General features: G+C 37.3%; 1 protein-coding gene across 1 annotated transcript in view; it reads right to left on the bottom strand.

The window, feature by feature from the left end:
- Positions 1 to 17,382, bottom strand: part of AUH (AU RNA binding protein/enoyl-CoA hydratase) — a 171,315-nt gene that overhangs the window by 153,167 nt on the left and 766 nt on the right. The window contains exon 2 of the mRNA XM_008566156.1: positions 17,228 to 17,376. Coding sequence (XP_008564378.1) covers positions 17,228 to 17,376 — 149 coding nt within the window. The remainder of the gene's footprint in view (positions 1 to 17,227; positions 17,377 to 17,382) is intronic.

Genomic DNA, 17,382 nt, shown 5'->3' with positions numbered 1-17,382 from the left:
TTTTAAAGACATAGTACATATAAAATTTATAAAATCCAGCTAGTGCTTAATATTCATCAGTTTTCTCCAGCCTTTTTAAGAAAGAATTTCACGACATCACATCCCCTTCAATTTACCTCTTTTTAAGCACCACCAAGGTACAGGATGAGTGCCCCTTATCCAAAATGTTTGGGATCAAAAATGTTTCAGATTTTGGGGGAATTTTGGAACATCTGCATTGTACCAGTTGAGCATTCCCAGTCCAAAAATCCAAAACCTAAAATGTCCCAATGAACATTTCCTTTGGGTGTTATATAGGCGCTCAAAAAGTTTCAGACTTTAGAGCATTTCAAATTTCAGATGTTTGGATTTGGGATGCTCAAACTGTTATTTGCAATGTAATACCCTGTACTGACCAGCCACTGCACCCCACCCCCCCAAAAAAAGATACCCCATAAAAATACTGTCCCTATTTAACTCCTAGTCAAAATACCAATACTTATTTGATGACAATAGTGGATCCCAACAGGGTAAAACACTTCTTAGGACACATTTGGAAAATCTGAGGGAACCCATCTTGGACTGTCACCAGGACTAGATTCAGGACTTACAGGGACTGAAGCATAAAGGATTTAGGGAGCCCTTTTTAAGTAAAAGAATACAAAACCACACTTACAAAATTATGGGCAAACATGAATATTAAAACCTTTAGAATTTTTAACACTTGAAAAATATCGCAAACATTTTCTTTCCAATTATGTGTGACTCGCACAAGGACAGTTCCTTCCCCACATATGTGAATTTTTATATTACCAATAATTCTAAAAAATATACTAAATTAATCTAATATTAAGATCAACTCAAATAAATATTTTAACTACTACTGTACTGTGAAACAACTATGTCAACAAATTATTCTTACATGACATGCATTAACTTATGAGTTAGATCACTGGGACTTGGCTTCTTCAGGCCATTTAGATGTATCTGTGGCAATTCTGTGTGCCACTTTGTATGGAACTACCACACTTTGATAAACAAGATGCATGAGGTATGCTAGCAAAGGATCCAATACATTGGATACACAAAACTGGAAAACTGACACAGAGACACACCTGCTCTCTGCACTAGAGGCTCACTGCCCTAAAGTCAGATGAATCCTGATAAATTCTATCCCACATGCTACTGTGATGGGTGACCATCCTGGCTCCACTCAGATATAAGAGCCATTTTATGTATTGGCAGCATAACTCGTTTGACTTGGCTTCTGTAAACGGTTTTTTTAAATGAAATAGACAACCTTGAGCATTTTTCTGATTGTTAAACCTGCCCCCTTCTGCTCGAGGAATTGTTTTAGAAATTTTATGCTTGACAGTCTCAATCATGAACTCTGGCTTCTGTAACCTAGCTTGCTTGTTGCACCAGTGTGCTAATGAAAAATAACAGCAGCTTTGCATCACCCTAAGGGCCAGATGCAAATTTGGCTCCAGAACTGGCCAATGAGCTATGTCACATAGCCAACAAATCCGAATTAACAAACTTGCATCCGTCATTTGCATAAGAGGACCTGAATGACCAATGAGCTATGTCACATAGCCAACCAATCCGAATTAACAAACTTGCATCACTCATTTACATAAGAGGGCCTGAGTGAGAACTTGGTTGGTTTGGTGCAGGAAGTTTTGGGTATATAAGGCTCCTCCTTTTCTTCATTCCGGGAGACACTAGCCTAATGTTGGTGCTCTCCTTGCTTGCAAGCAATAAAGAGCTGTAACACCAGAAAGAGCTGTAACACCAGAAAGAGCTATCAACTATTAAAAGAGCTACAAAACCAACGCTGGTCCTGGATTCCTCTGTGCGAGCGCCCCACTACACTACCCATCAAAAAAGTGGAAAGGGGATATGCAAAGTCTATAAATATATTCACTGCATTTTCAAGTATATCACCAATAGGAGAGAATGTCCATTTGATTTGGCATCAATGAGAACTGAGCCTTACAATTTACAATGAGAACAGAACTTTACAATGTCACCACCCTCCCTCATGTTCCACTAGAAAATTATTTTGACCTGAAGTTCTTAAGTAAGGAGTAGCTCATTTGTGAGAATATCATTCTGCTTACTGACAGTCTAAAATTTACCTTAGCATGCCATCCCTTCTTGGATTGAGGGTATTTTCCCATTCTCTTATCATATACAAGTCTGCTCTGTCATTACTAATCTGTTATTAGTTTTTATTCTAGTATCCACTTATACCAAGTGTGTCTTTTTTGTTTTCTTCTACTTCTTAGATAGAACGGCTTCTGGTCTATTTCTCTGAAATCCTAATATTTATATTTTAATAATAACAGAATTTTACATATTGAAATAGACTACTTAATTATAAATTACCTTCCTTTTGTTTCTCATTATTATATCTAGACAGTTTTTTAAAACTTGTATGTGTGAGCAGCTTATGTTATCTATACATTTCATTTCAGGACAGTAAGGAGGCCTCCTAAAATACATTATTGAGAATCACTGGCCTACCATTCAACACTGAATATTGCAAATCCATAATAATACATGAGAAAATAATGTCACCTTACATCAGGTTCCACCAATTTTCTAAACTAAAGTTGAGTTTACAAATTTAATGAGAACTTACTACTTCATTTATGAATTAACCATTCTTATTGTTTGCCTATCTTGTCACTGAGTTGTCTTTTGCATTTTAATTAATAACTTTTTAGATTATACTGAGTTGTCTTTTGCATTTTAATTAATAACTTTTTAGATTATAGATACTAATTCATTATTTATATTACAAGTCTTTTTCCAACCACTTACTTTTTAATTAAATTCATTTATGATATTTTGTTGTACCAAAGTTTTAACATTTTATGGAGTCTAGTTTTGCCTTTGTAACTTATGGGCTTAGCATCTTTCCTAAAAAGGATTTCCCAGTGAAAATGTTTATCTATACAAAAATCTGTACCACAATGATCACAGCAGCAATATCCAAAACATTAAACAAATGGAAACAAACCAACTGTCCATCAGGTGATAGAAAAAGAAAATGTGGTGTATCCATGCAATGAAATGTTATTCAACAATAAAAAGAAATAAAGTACAGATGCTCCTTGACTTACAGTGGGGTTACATCTCAATAAACCCATCCTAAATGGAAAACACTGAAAATCAAAAATTCATTTAATACACCTAACCTACCTTAGATGTGCTCAGAGTACTTACATTAGCCTACAGGTGGGCAAAATCACCTAACACAAAGCCTCATTTTATAATAAAGTGTTGAACAGCTAATGTAACTTACTGAATACTATACAGAAAGTGTAAAACAGCAGTTGCATGGGTACTCAAAGTACAGTTTCTACTGAATGTATATCGCTTTCGCACCACCATAAAGTCAAAAAGTCTTAAATCCATACTGCTATATACAACACGGATGAACCTTGAAAACATTATGCTGAGTGAAAAAAGCCTGTCACAAAGGAGCACATATTATGTAATTCCATTTATACAAAATGTCAAGAGTGGGCAAACCTAAAGAAACAGAAAGATTAGTGGTTGCCTATGTCTGGCAGGGATGAAGGGATTAAGTAGTGACAACTAAGAAGTGCAAAGGTTTCTTTTTGGGGTAATGAAAATATTCTAAAATTGACTGAGGTGATGGATGCACACCTGTCTGAATGTACTAGAAAAAAAGCCACTGAACTAGACACTTTAAGCGGGCAAATTTTCTGGTTTGCGAATTATATTTCAGTAAAGCTGTTCGAAAAAATCACAGCAAGATTCACTTAGACCTAGAGATATGGGCAAATTATCATACAACCAAGGGGTGAAGTTGGGGGCAGGTGAGAAAGATATGTGGGTGGGTGGGTGTGGTGGAGTGTGGGATGGATGAAAGGGGGCTAAACCCTGATCCTTCAAAGCAAAAAAATCAATAGACAGGTAATACCTAAATTTGAAAACTTCAAAAGTAGAAATACATGTATGTTATTTAAAATGAAGTGATACGCGCCCAAAATAAGAAGCCAAAAGGGTTTTAAATGACTGCTTGTGAAGTATGGGAACTGGGGCAATGGAAGGGCACTGCTGTTTCTCAAAACAAGCTCATTAGTGTTGATTGCAATACTAACTACATTAGCAGTTAGGAAAAAGTAAAAATAAATAAAATAAAGATTTTCCTACCCAAATGACTGGAGACATCTCTAATATTTTCTTCTTCTTCTTCTTCTTTTTTTTTTTGTGGGAGAGGAGGCGGGTTTTGATGGCTGGACAGTACGGTTTAATATTTTCTTCCAACATTGAATACTTCCGTTCTGTCCCCTGCTCCACAGAACTAACTTCATTTTATCTAAAATGCATACACATTTTGGCCAGCACAATTTATTAAATAATTCAATATTCTCCTTCTGATTTCAAATACCAAACAGTTGTATACAAAATACCTACAATGAATCTTCACAGGGTGTAAAGAAAAAAAGAAAATACCTACAAAAATCATCTCTCAGACTCAACAATGTTCTACTGTCAATTTCCTTGTCTATCCCCATTCTAATGTTCTACTGCTTTAATTATTATAACCATACTTTAAGTTTTGTCATCTTTAGGACAAGCATCATTCCTGCCAGTTATTATTTTTCAATATGTCTTAAACACATCTTTTATTACATTTTTTTCTTACACTAATTTATACATTTTTAATTGGTTGCACATATTAACATGTACTATAAAATTATTTTCTAAGAAGCATTATATAATAAATGGATACTGTAAAAAGATATGATTGGTTAAAAGCAGCAAGCATTAACAGCTACATACAAAACGCAGCCTGATGAGACTGGACATGACCCTGTAATGAAGCATGGGGCACCAGCCTTCAAGGAGGGAGGGGTGGGGTTAAAAAGACCACGAGACCATTAAAAAAATCAGGTAACTAATTAGACAGAAATTAACTGTAAACAGTTTTCTCTCTCCAGAAATACATATCTTTTGGACTAAATTTAAAATAAACCTGTTAAGATATTCAGTGGGATTATATCACATTTATCGTTTAATTTTTTAGAAAACTGACATTATGAGAACATTAGGTCTTTCCCTCTAGGACATGGTGTAATGCTCCATATTTTCAGGTCTTGGAGTTTTTGTCAGTAAAGACTTCCAGGGTTTTTTCATATAGCTCTTGAACATGTCTTGGAAGGTAGCTACTTATTGATCTTGTGAATGCTTTTATTTCTATTTCAGTTATATTTTCTAATCACATAATGCAAGCATATGGAAAGTTTAGTGATATTTTGTTTAGTATTTTCCTGGCAAATTTATGAATTGTTAAAAGGTTTAATCAGTGATTCTCTTTCAGTTTTCTAAGGAGATGACCAACCATTATCTAGAAATATTGGCTGTTACATTTTCTAGTCTGATGTTGATTTAACTTCTCATTTCCTTCTCTTGCTATTTTACTTTAGTTAGGACTTCAAATCCAATATAGATTATTAGCAAAGACAAGTTTCCTTATTTTGTCAATATCTTTAATGAGAACCCTTCTAGTATTTCATTATTTGGTATGAAGTTTGCTCTAAGTTTCCAATAGCTTTTTTTGTAGAAATCGATTTCTATGTCCAAATTTGCATTTTAAAAGATCACTCAGGCCACAGTGTAAAGAATGGATCAGAAGCAAGCAAGAGTATACTGGGGAAATATAGACCAATACTTCTTAGAAATGTAGATGCAATAATCCTCAACAAAACACTAACAAACCAAATCCAGCAGCATATTAAAAGATGTATACACCCTGACCAGGTGGGGATTTATCCCAGCAATGCAAAGGTTGTTCAACATACAAATACCAAAGTAATACATATACCACATCAATAGAACAAAAAGAAAAATTCTTAAAATCACATGATCGTCTGAACTGATACAGAAGAAGCATTTGACAAAATCCAACACTCTTTAAAAATTCTTAAAAATACAGGCAACTAGTAAGAGATGAGAACTTTCTCAACTCATCCTGATGGAGGGCATTTGTGAAAAACCCACAACTCACATCATACTCAATGATGAGAGACTGAAAGTCTTCCCCCTAATATAAGATTAACCTACACTGTAACAAGGATGCCTGCTTTCACCATTGCTATTCACTGTGATACTAGAAGTTCTAACCAAGGCAATTAGGCAAGAAAAAGAAGTAAATGGCAGCCAAATTGAAAAGAAAGAAGTAAAACTATTTCCATTCACAAAAGACATGATCCTATATAGAGAAAATCACAAAGAATCCACAAAAAAACTATAGAGCTGATAAGTGAATTCAAGAAAGCCACACATACAACAGTCATAACTCTAACAATAAACAATACAAAAATGAGATCTGAAAAATCAACAACTCTTTTTAGATCTGTCAGAAAAATGAAGCCACAAGACTAACTGCATCCCCCACAATTACAGAGGCTGACAAGAGAACACAGAGAATCATGGCTTGTCTAAGGAGAAACTCACAAGCATAAACCTTTGCAGGAACCAGTGTTGGATCAGGGAAACCTGAACTGTAATAGACAAATTTCTGAAGGCTCATAGGGACAAGTATAAAAGAGAAAAACTCTAAGAGGTCCCAGTCAATGGCTGAGTTAAGAATCTAGCTTGTGGATACCTCAATTTCCATTGAGATTTCTATCACAAAAACTAGAAAGCAAAGCAAAGAAAGAATTTTAAAAAAAAAAACAACAGAATATCCAAGAACTGTGGGGCAATTACAAAAGGTGTAACACACACAGTGGGAATTCCAAAACAAGAAAAGAGAAAGCAAAAAGATATTTGAAACAGTAATAACTGATAATTTTCCTCAAATTAATGTCAGACACTAAACCACAGATTCAGGAAGATCAGAGAAGACCAAGGAGCATAAAAAACAAGAATACTACACCTATGCACATCATTTTCAAACTACAGAAAATCAAAAAAAAAAAAAAAATCCTGAAAGAAGACAGAAACACCTCACCTAAAGAGGAACAAAGATAAGAATTACACACAACTTCTCAGAAATCATGCAAGAGAATGGAGTGAAATACTGAAAGTATTAAGAAAAAAATCACAAGCTTATAATTCTGTATACAGCAAACACTCAAACAGCACAGATTTGAACTGCATAGTTACATTCACACACAAATTTCTTTCAATAAATATATTGGAAAACTTTTGCTTAGGTATGACATACCTAAGCACATCATGAATGCATGACATACCTAACCGAACAATTAAGTAGCCTACCTAACAGCAGGCTATTAGCATGGTGTCTCCCCCACCCCACAGGGCTCGGTAGAGCAACAACCCAGGGGAAAGTTTTATGACCCAGGGGAAAGCCATATTCAGATTTACAAAGGGGGTGGGGAGTCCCCTTAACCTCCATGTTGTTCAAGGGTTAATAGTACTGTAAGATTATCTCTCAAAAGTGAAGGAATGGGCTGGCCAGTAAGTTCATTTGGTTAGAGTGTGGTGCTGATAACACCAAGGTCCAGAGTTCAATCCTTGTACCGGCCAGCCACCAAAAAAAACTGGAGGCTGGCCAGTTAGTTCAGTTGGTTAGAACATGGTACTGTAACACCAAGGTTAAGGGTTTGGATCCCCACACCAGCCAGTTGCCAAAAAAAAAAAAAAAAAGTAATGGAGAAATACTTTCTCAGATAAACTCAAATTGAGGGAATTTGTTGCTAGTACACCTGCACTGCAAGAAACGTTAGAAAAAATTCTTTAGACAGAAGGAAAATTATATAGGTCAGTAACTCAGATCTATACTAAAAGAGGAACAGCATCAGGGCACAAATCAGTAAAGATAAAACTTATTTTTCTTATTCTTAATTTATCTAACAGATAATTTGTTCAAAATAATAATAGCAACAATGTATTCCATTATGTATGCTATGTATATGTAAAATGGAAGGAGGAATTAGGAATATTTTGTTATTGTAAGGTGCTCATATTACCCATGAAACAGCATAGTGTTATTTGACAGTGGATTCAGATTAGCTATAAATGTATACTGTAAAAGTACAGAGTCCCCAACTTTTAGATGGCTCAACTCAGAATTTTTCAACTTTGTGATGGTGTGAAAGTGATATGCGTTCAGTAGAGACCATACATTGAGGATCCATACAACCATTCAATTTTTCAGTTTCCGTACAGTATTCAGTAAATTACATGAGATATTCAACACTTTATTATAAAATAGGTTGTGTTAGATGATTTTGCCCAACTATAGGCTAATGTAAGTGTTCTGAGCACATTTAAAGTAGGCTAGGCTAAGCTACTATGCTTGGTAGGTTAAGTATATTAAGTGCATTTTCAGCTTACAATACTTTCAACGTATGATGGCTTTATCAGGATGCAACCCCATCGTAGGTCAAGGAGCATCTGTATAGCTAATACACCAATAAAGAAGAGTAATGAAAGTATTTAAGAATGAGATAGTGGTGGCATTTGTATGACATGGTGAATAAGCTAAAAACCAGTGAAATGTACATTTAAAAAGGTTAAAATGGTAAGTTCTCTGTTATCAGAATTTCATCTCAATGTGCAAAAAAGGGGGGGATGTATACTTGGGGAGATCAATCAAGAGTCTACTGCAGAGGTATGCAGATTTCAAATTGTAATAGTGGTGATGGGAAGTAGGCGATTCCAGAGGTACAGTAAAGGCAATAACAACATAACTGTTGATCCATAATATTATAAACACTGTTTATGTTCAACTTACAGATAATATATTTAACAATTATAATAACAGAACAAAATGTAACCATCATAAACTTTGATGATGTAAACTAATGTTATAAATGATAGATATTATTGGACTGGACAAGGTATAGAAAATAATTAAGTGAATGAATGAGTGAGTGAATAACAAAAATTGGAAGGCAGAAAACGAAATAGAACAGCAAATATTCTCTCAACTAACATCAAAAGGAGCCCGGATACTGTCTACAAAGATAAAAATCAGAAAGACAGTGAATAAAACCATCATTCACAGCAAGGTTCAAGAGATATTTCAAGTCTTTAATTTTAATGAAAGGGCCTGAAAGTGAAGGTATGGCACCTTCCTGTACGGTTGGTTTTTTTTTTAATAACGTGAGTATGTAAATTTTTAAAAAAATTTTTTATACACTTCAATAACTATTATTTTTACTAACAAATTACATGTAATAAAACTATTGAAGGGCCGAGCCCGTGGCACGCTCAGCAGAGTGCGGCGCTGGGAGCGCAGGAGCGCTCCCACCGCGGATTCAGATCCTATGTAGGGATGACCGGTGTGCTCACAGCGCTCACTGGCTGAGCACGGTGCGGCCGGTCTCAAAAGGAGCGCTCCCACCGCGGATTCAGATCCTATGTAGGGATGACCGGTGTGCTCACAGTGCTCACTGGCTGAGCACGGTGCGGCCGGTCTCAAAAAGGACAAAAAAAAAAAAAAAAAACTATTGAAGACCACTGACAGAAAGAATGCTTTTGATAAACCACATATATAATCCAGGCTCCTGCAAATGCTATCAAAGCAGTAACAACCAACACTAAAAATGCACTGAAATGTTCGAGAACCCCTTCCCATAAACACGATGAAATACGCACAAGAATTGCAGCAATCTTTATATTAGCCAAATCTTGGAAACAACTTAGAAATGCGTTAGCACATAATGATGTAAACCTAGAAAACCCAAGAGAATCAAATAAAAAACTACTGAAATAAAAAGCATTCTTTAAGAGATGTGAAATTAATACATTTGGAAACAGTAGCCCTCATGAAAATGGAGGGAGGGGAAGACAACTGCTCAGATACACTTAACGAGAACTGTGCAAACCCTACTGGCACTTTGTAAAGCTCTCTTGAAAAAACAAGAGTAGAAATGAACAAATGGAAACGTGTCACATTCTTACATAGGAAAAAACACTGTTATAACTATTTTCCTAATTTATAAATTCAACACAATCAAAATTCTGCAACTAGACATGAAGATTCTAAAATTCACGTATAAAAGTAACAATGCGGGAAGAGCCTAGAAAACAATGAAAAGACAAGAGCAATGGTGAAGGAGGGAGGAACTAGCACTATCATATGTTAAGACACAACATAGCACTTGAATAATTCAAGTGTTAGAAGTGCAATACACAGAGAGATCATAAAACAGGACAGAATATCCAGAAGAAAATTTAGTTTATGATAAAAGTGGTATTTCAAATCAGTGGGGTAAAGAGGAATAAAAGGTGTTAGGAGTACCCATTTGGAAAAAGACAAAGGATCCATACCTCATACTGCCATGATAATTCCTTTACTATTTCACTCATGGTTTCAAAATGGTAATTTTTTATCATTTCTTCTATACAAACAAGTTCTTCCCTATCCCACTATTTTGAATATCGCTATGGTTTATGAATTCTTTATTCAATGTGCTATAATCCATTGCCATCATCACACAGTTAATACTCAAATCACCCTATATATGGCCAGGGGAACCTCTGTAAGTCTGTCTTTGGTTTTTTTGTGGCTGGCAAGTACAGGGAACCAAACCCTTGACCCTGGTATTACACCACCACACTCTAACCAACTCAGCTAACCGGACAGCCCTTGCAAGCCTGTTTCTATGTCCTTCTGACATGTTTCCTTCAGTTTGAGCATTTCCTGGATTTCTGACCCAAGAAGATATTCCAGGTTCTCCTGAACACTTTCCCTGTTCCATACCTGAAACCAGCAATTTCTCCAAAGAGCCCTGGCTTCTTTTAGTCAGGGAACAGTATTTAGAAACCAAGATCTGGGTATTAGATATGTTTGCTGCTACTACGATATTGCTTTTAGACTCTTTCAGGGCAAAAAACTGGAAAATATAAATTACATGTAACAATATACTTATGGTCTTCAGACTTATTAGGAATTATAAATTCATCCTGATAGCGCCAATTCGAATGCAAAATAACAGGATTCTTTCTCACCACACAATTACTAATATCAGAAATGAAAGCAGGGTCATCACTACTGAATCCCAGGGACATCACAAGCATAATAAAGAAATATTATAAACAACACTATGCCCACAAATTTGATAATTTGGATGAAATGGACCAATTCCTTGAAAGGCACAATCTATCAGAATTTACACAAGGAGAAACAGAACTGAATAGGACTACGTCTATGTAAAAAAATTGAATTGATAATTAATAAGCTTCCAGAAAAAAAGCATCAGACCCAGATGGTTTCACAGGTAAATTCCACCAAAATATCAAAAAAGAAACGATACCATTTCTACAATCTCTGCCAGAAAACAGAAGCAGAAGGAACACTTCCTAGCTCTTTCTGTGAGGCTAGCATTACCCTCATACCAAAACCAGACAAAGACAAGAATGGAAAATTAACAACCAACATCTCTCATGAACATATATACAAAAATTCTCAATAAAATATGAGCAAATTAAATTCAACAATATATAAAAAGAATTATACACCACAACAAAGTGGGATTTATTCCAGTTATGCAAGGCTGATTCAATATTTGAAAACCACTTAATGTAATCCATCGCATCAACAGGCTAAACAAGAAAAATCAGAAAAACATCTCAATAGACTCAGAAAAAGCACTTGACAAAATTTAACGTGATAAAAACACTCAACAAACTACAAATAGAAGGAAGCGTCCTCAACTACTAAAGGGCACCATTGCTCCCATCACACTTAAATGGTGAAAGTCTAAATACTTTCCCACCAAGATCAGGAGTAAGACAAGGATATTTGCTCTAGCTACTTTTATCCAACACTGTAATGGAGGTTCTAACCAGGAAAATCAGGGAAGAAAAACAAATAAAAGGCATTCATACTGGAAAGGAAGAAGAAAAGTTACTTTTATTTCAAATGGCATGATCTTGTAGATAGGAAATACACAGCCAAAAATCCTGTTAGAAAAAATCCCGTTAAAAAGAACTGTCAAAGGGCTAGCCAGTTACCTCAGTTGGTTAGAGCATGATGCTGATAACACCAAGGTCCTGAGGTTCAACCCCTGTACCAGCCAGCTGCCAACAAATAAATTAAACAGTACAAAATTTAAGAAGTTACTAAGACTTAATCTACACTGAAAACTACAAAACACTGCTGAATGGAAAATATTCCATGTTCGTAGATTGAGAAATTTAACATTGTTAAAGTGGCAATACTCCCCAAATTGATCTACCTATTCAATGCATTCCCTATTAAAATTCCATTTGGCTTTTTTGCAGAAATTCACAAGCTGACCCTAAAATTTACATGGTAAGGCAAGAGTCCCAGAACAACCAAAATATTCTTAAAAAAGAACAAAGTTGGAGGACTCATGCTATCCAATTTCAAATTTTACTACAAAACTACAGTAATCAGTGTGGAACTGACATAAGGATAGATATGCAGATCAAAGGAATATAATTGAGCATCCATAAGTAATCCCTTCTATTTATAGTCAGTTAATTTTTCCCAAGAATACTAAGTTCAATGGTTGAAAGAATAGTCTTTTCAACAAATAGTGCTGAAACAACTGGATATACACAAGCAAAAGAATGATGTCAGTTCTCTTATCTCACACCATATACAAAAATTAACTCAAATTGAATCACAGTCACAAATGTAAGAGATAACACTCTATGAAGAAAACAAAGGCATAAATCTTTGTGACCTTGGGTTAGGCAATAGTTTCTAAGACATGATCCAAAAGCACAGCAACAACAAAATAGATAAATTGGACTACATCAAAATTTAAAATGTTAGCTCTTCAAAATATACCATCAAGAAAGTGAAAAGACACCCAGAGAAGGAGAGAAAATATTTGCAAATCATCTATCTGATAAGGTAGTTGTATCCAGAACAAATAAAGGACGTTTACAACTCAACAATAAAAAGACAAGCAATTCAATTTAAAAACAGACAAAGAATTTGAGTACACATTTCTCCAAAGATACACACATAGCCAATAAACACATGACAAGATGCTCAACAGAGGGCTGAGCCTGATCTCAATCTCTCCTAATACAAAAACCCACTAGAGTAGCCCCCTTCAAATAGATTTCCTTAGCAACTTTAAAAAAAGATGCTCAAATCATTAGCCATTAGATAAATCCAAATCAAAACCACAATGAGTAACCCACTTCCTACCCATCAGGATGGCTATAATTAAAAGGAAAAACACCACCAAATGTTGGCCAGGATATGGAGAAATCAGAGCCCTCATGCTTTGCTGATGGGAATGTAACATGCTGCAGCCACTTTGGAAAAGTTTGGTGGTTCCTCAAAATGTTAATCATAGAATTACCAAATGACCCAGCAATTCTATTCCTATGTAGAAATAAAAAAATGTCCACAAAAACTTATATATGAATGTTCTGAGTCACTGTTCATAATATACAACCCAAATGTACATTAATGATGAATAGATAAAATGTGGTATATCCATACAATGGAATATGATTTGGCCATAAAAAGGACAGATATACTAATACAAGCTACAACAAGGATGAACTTTGAAAATACTATGCTAAGTGAAAGAACACCATATATTACATGATTTCTTTATATAAATGCCCAGAGTAGACAGATCTAGAGATAGAAAATAGATAAATGTTTTTTCAGAGCTGGGGGGAAGGAGGAGAAAATGAGTCACTGTTAAAGAGTAGAGGGTTTCTGTATTTTGAGGTTGATAAAAATGTTCTAAAACTAGATCGTGTTAATGGTTACAGCATAACTCTGTGAACAGACTAGAAACAACTGTACATTTTAAATTCTATGGTATGTAAATTATATCTCAATAAAGAATAAAAAATACTCATACATCCACACATTTCGATGTACATCTTTACTGAGATATAATTCACATACCATAAAATACATAAAAATATATTTTTAAGACAAAACATATGAAAGGAATCACCTGTTTAAAAAGAAAAGAAAGTAGACATAGGAAGACCAGCTAGCAGACCTTGGCAGTAGGTTTTGAACAAGAGCAGTGTTGGTAAAGAGCGTGGAAAGACTGCAAAGACACTCAAGAAGTCCTAAGGATAATCTAGATGTGAAGTGTCAGGAAGGTGCAGCTTCTTTGCTCTATTTCTGCCAGAAGTTGTTCTGATGGGCTCAAAAAGATGATTCTCTCTCTCTCTCTCTCTCTCTTTCTTTCTTTCTTTCTGGCGGCTGGCCAGTATGAGGATCTGAACCTGTGACCTTGGTGTTATAACACTGTGTTCTAACCAACTGAGCTAACCCGCCAGCCCACAAAGAGGATTTCTGAAATGGGTCACAATTACGAGTAAAAGCTTGCCAGACTGGAGTACGGACGACGGAGCGATTCCTTCTAGGAGGTGTGTACAAAAGCCGAGATATGGAAAAGAGCAAGGAAAGGCAAAACTTAGGGGGATAGACTGAAAAGGCCTGACAGTTGAGAAGGCCCTGCAGGCAACAGGGAGCCATTAGAGGTTTTTAACTGAGACAAGTGATTTTTGGCCTTGAACAAAGGTAACCCCAGCACCAGCATGAAGAATAAACTGGGAAGGAGATCTATGAAGTAGGTTGCTACAGCAGACCAGAAGAGACCTTTGTAAGTTGTGACCAGGACCTCTGCTCTAAAACTCTGAGTAGGATGAACAATTCAAGAAATAACCACTAAAAAAACTTGGTTATATAACCGTGCCTCCACAACAAATAACAAATATGGAACCCAGACTAGAGATGAGGCTTCATGTACTCTGCACCTACCCACCCCCACACCCACCCACCTAACCTAACGGGCTGCAAGTGAAGTATGGGGCTCCTTTGACCTGAGAGAGTTCTCCTATTCCTTAAAAGCTATGGAGAGTACCAAATTTTGGACTTGCCTCTATGAAAAACAAAGGCACCAGGGAGACTCTTTCACCTATAGAATCCTTGACCTTGCGTTTGTCTTTGCACTGCTGATTGCTAGTTAGATAATAAAGCGTAACATTAGACAAACCTGAGTCATTATTCTTGCCAATCCTCAAAGGAGACTGAGTCAATTTTCCCAAGATACCATGGATGTCCTAATAGCTGATTCTTATATTTCAGAGAAATTAAAAACATTAGAATTTATTAAATTGTCTTTTATGTTCTGATTATCTTCTGTTTTAGTCCATTTGAATCCTTGTTTAAAGACTCTTCAGACTTTCTGTGCAAATTTACTTTCAATCTGCATTCATTTAAGACATAAAGACAAAAAAATAGACTATGGTGCTTATCATGAGCTGTACCTTGCAATCGTTTGTGTCTAACATACTGTTGGTACACCTAATATTACTGAAATCCCAGCACGACTAAGCTTAGCCAAAAGACAGTGGCAATTCATAGCTCCAGTCACTCCAGTGCCAGTCTGCTTCCTGCTGAATTTCTTACTATTCGGCCTGTCATGCACACTACAGCCACACCTGCCTTATATTACTTCCATACCTGCCTTATACTACTTCCCAAGAACACCACACATGTTCACCTCTCCATGCCTTTTACCAAGCTCTTGCCTCTACGTGGAGTAATAAATAATAAATGAAAGAACATCATACTCCTGAACACCTACTATGGGTAACTTATATTAACAATCTCATCTAATATTCACAGCAACCCTGTAAAGTTGGCATTATTACTTTTCCTATTTTACACATGAAATAGTTGAGGCATAGAGAAGTTTGCCCAAGGACCCTCACTAATGGCAAAATTCACTGCCTACTGAAGAATGCCTTGCATGCTGAGACCGGGAACTCAGAATGATGATAACTGAGAGAAGCACTGATGCATAAACAAACCTGAGTTTTGTTTTGGAGGGACTGTTGAATAAAACTGTAAAAGGCCATTTTTTGAACTAAATTTCTGAACTAGGCCCCAAAAGACCAGAATAAGGCCGGCCCGTGGCTCACTCGGTAGAGTGCGGTGCTGATAACACCAAGGCCCCGGGTTCGGATCCTATATAGGGATGGCCGGTTAGCTCACTGGCTGAGCGTGGTGTTGACAACACCAAGCCAAGGGTTGAGATCCCCTTACCGGTCATCTTTAAAAAAAAAAAAAAAAAAAAGACCAGAATAAAAAATCAAGATGGAGTCACTCCAGCTAAAGTTCATATGACCAGAGGGATACTCAGTTCCCATATGACCTTCGGAGAAATCAGGAGAGATAACAAGCAATTTCCCAAACATGCCAGTTTAAACCTTTAACAGGCATGGTGATGAAGTTTCAATGTTAAATAATCAGCTATTTTTCTATTGTTCTGTCTCCCATTCCCCACCTTACAAGAAAAGTAACTTTAAAATAACCAGTCCGCTTTTTGTTCGTGTCTGCTTTCTTCAGCCTTTTTTTTTTTTCCTGCCTATAAAGTCAACCTCTGCTGCTCAGTTCATTGGAACACTTGTTCTATTTCATGGAATGACCTGTTGTCTGATTCTAGAATCACAATTAAGCCAAATGAGATCTTTTACTAAAAAAAAAAGCACAGCCTATTCATTGCCAGGATCCTCTTCCCTCTACTAAGACAGCAATCATGACTTCGATTTTCACTTCTGATGAACAGATTATAGTTGCTCAATAAATGCAAGTCGAAATTAAATGACCTGTCCTCTGGCTTAGTACAGGCAAACCGCTATGCCACCTACCGCAACCTGTTCGGCTGTTCCCAGCGCCGCGGGTGAAGGGCGCTGAGCTCCACCAGCACCGTCTCCGAACGCCACCCCTTCCACAGGCTTCTCCGCACCGCACTGCTAGTGCATCCGTCTCCTCCCACTGCAGGACTCCAAGGGCAAGACCAGTACTACCCGCACGCCTGCCTCGAGCCTGGAGAGGCCAAAAATGCCCAGAATTGTTCCAACGAAGTGGAACAATCCCCCAAAACTAACTTCCTGAGATGAAATGGACAAGAGGAAAAATCGTTCCAGCTGAACGCTTCAAATGTTCCGAGAATCTTCGGAATAAGAACGGGCATTCTCACTGCAGCTTCTACAACTCTACCACTGACATCTGGACAGAAAGCCACTGCACGGCAAGAAAAGACCCTGGAAGCAAGAACTAAACACCCGGTGTATTGACCTTGTCGGGCTAGAGCGGGGGTCGCAACGGGCCCCTCTGTCCCCGCGTCGAAGGTGGCCGCCGCACAGGTGAGCCGCTCCGAGGCGCTCGTTTCGGTACTGAAGCACGAAATGGGCGCAGAGCGGAAGCACCGCGGGCTGGACGAGCCCCCCCGACCCGGCCGGCCCTCCGCGCCGCGCCCCTCACCTCGGTTCTCCTCCTCCAGGTGCCGCACCCGCAGCTCGTCCTCCGTCTTCACTTCAGAGCTGAAGCCCCTCCTCGGGCCAGGACCCCCGGCCGCGGGCGCCCAGCCCCAGGCCCAGGTCGCCGGGCCCACCCGCCGGCCCGCCAACGAGCTGGAC

Source organism: Galeopterus variegatus, unplaced genomic scaffold (assembly GCF_000696425.1).
Source record: "Galeopterus variegatus unplaced genomic scaffold, G_variegatus-3.0.2 Scaffold225, whole genome shotgun sequence".
NCBI classification, from domain to species: domain Eukaryota; kingdom Metazoa; phylum Chordata; class Mammalia; order Dermoptera; family Cynocephalidae; genus Galeopterus; species Galeopterus variegatus.
The sequence above is the reverse complement of the archived record's forward strand: the minus strand, read 5'-3'. Positions and strand labels throughout refer to the sequence as shown.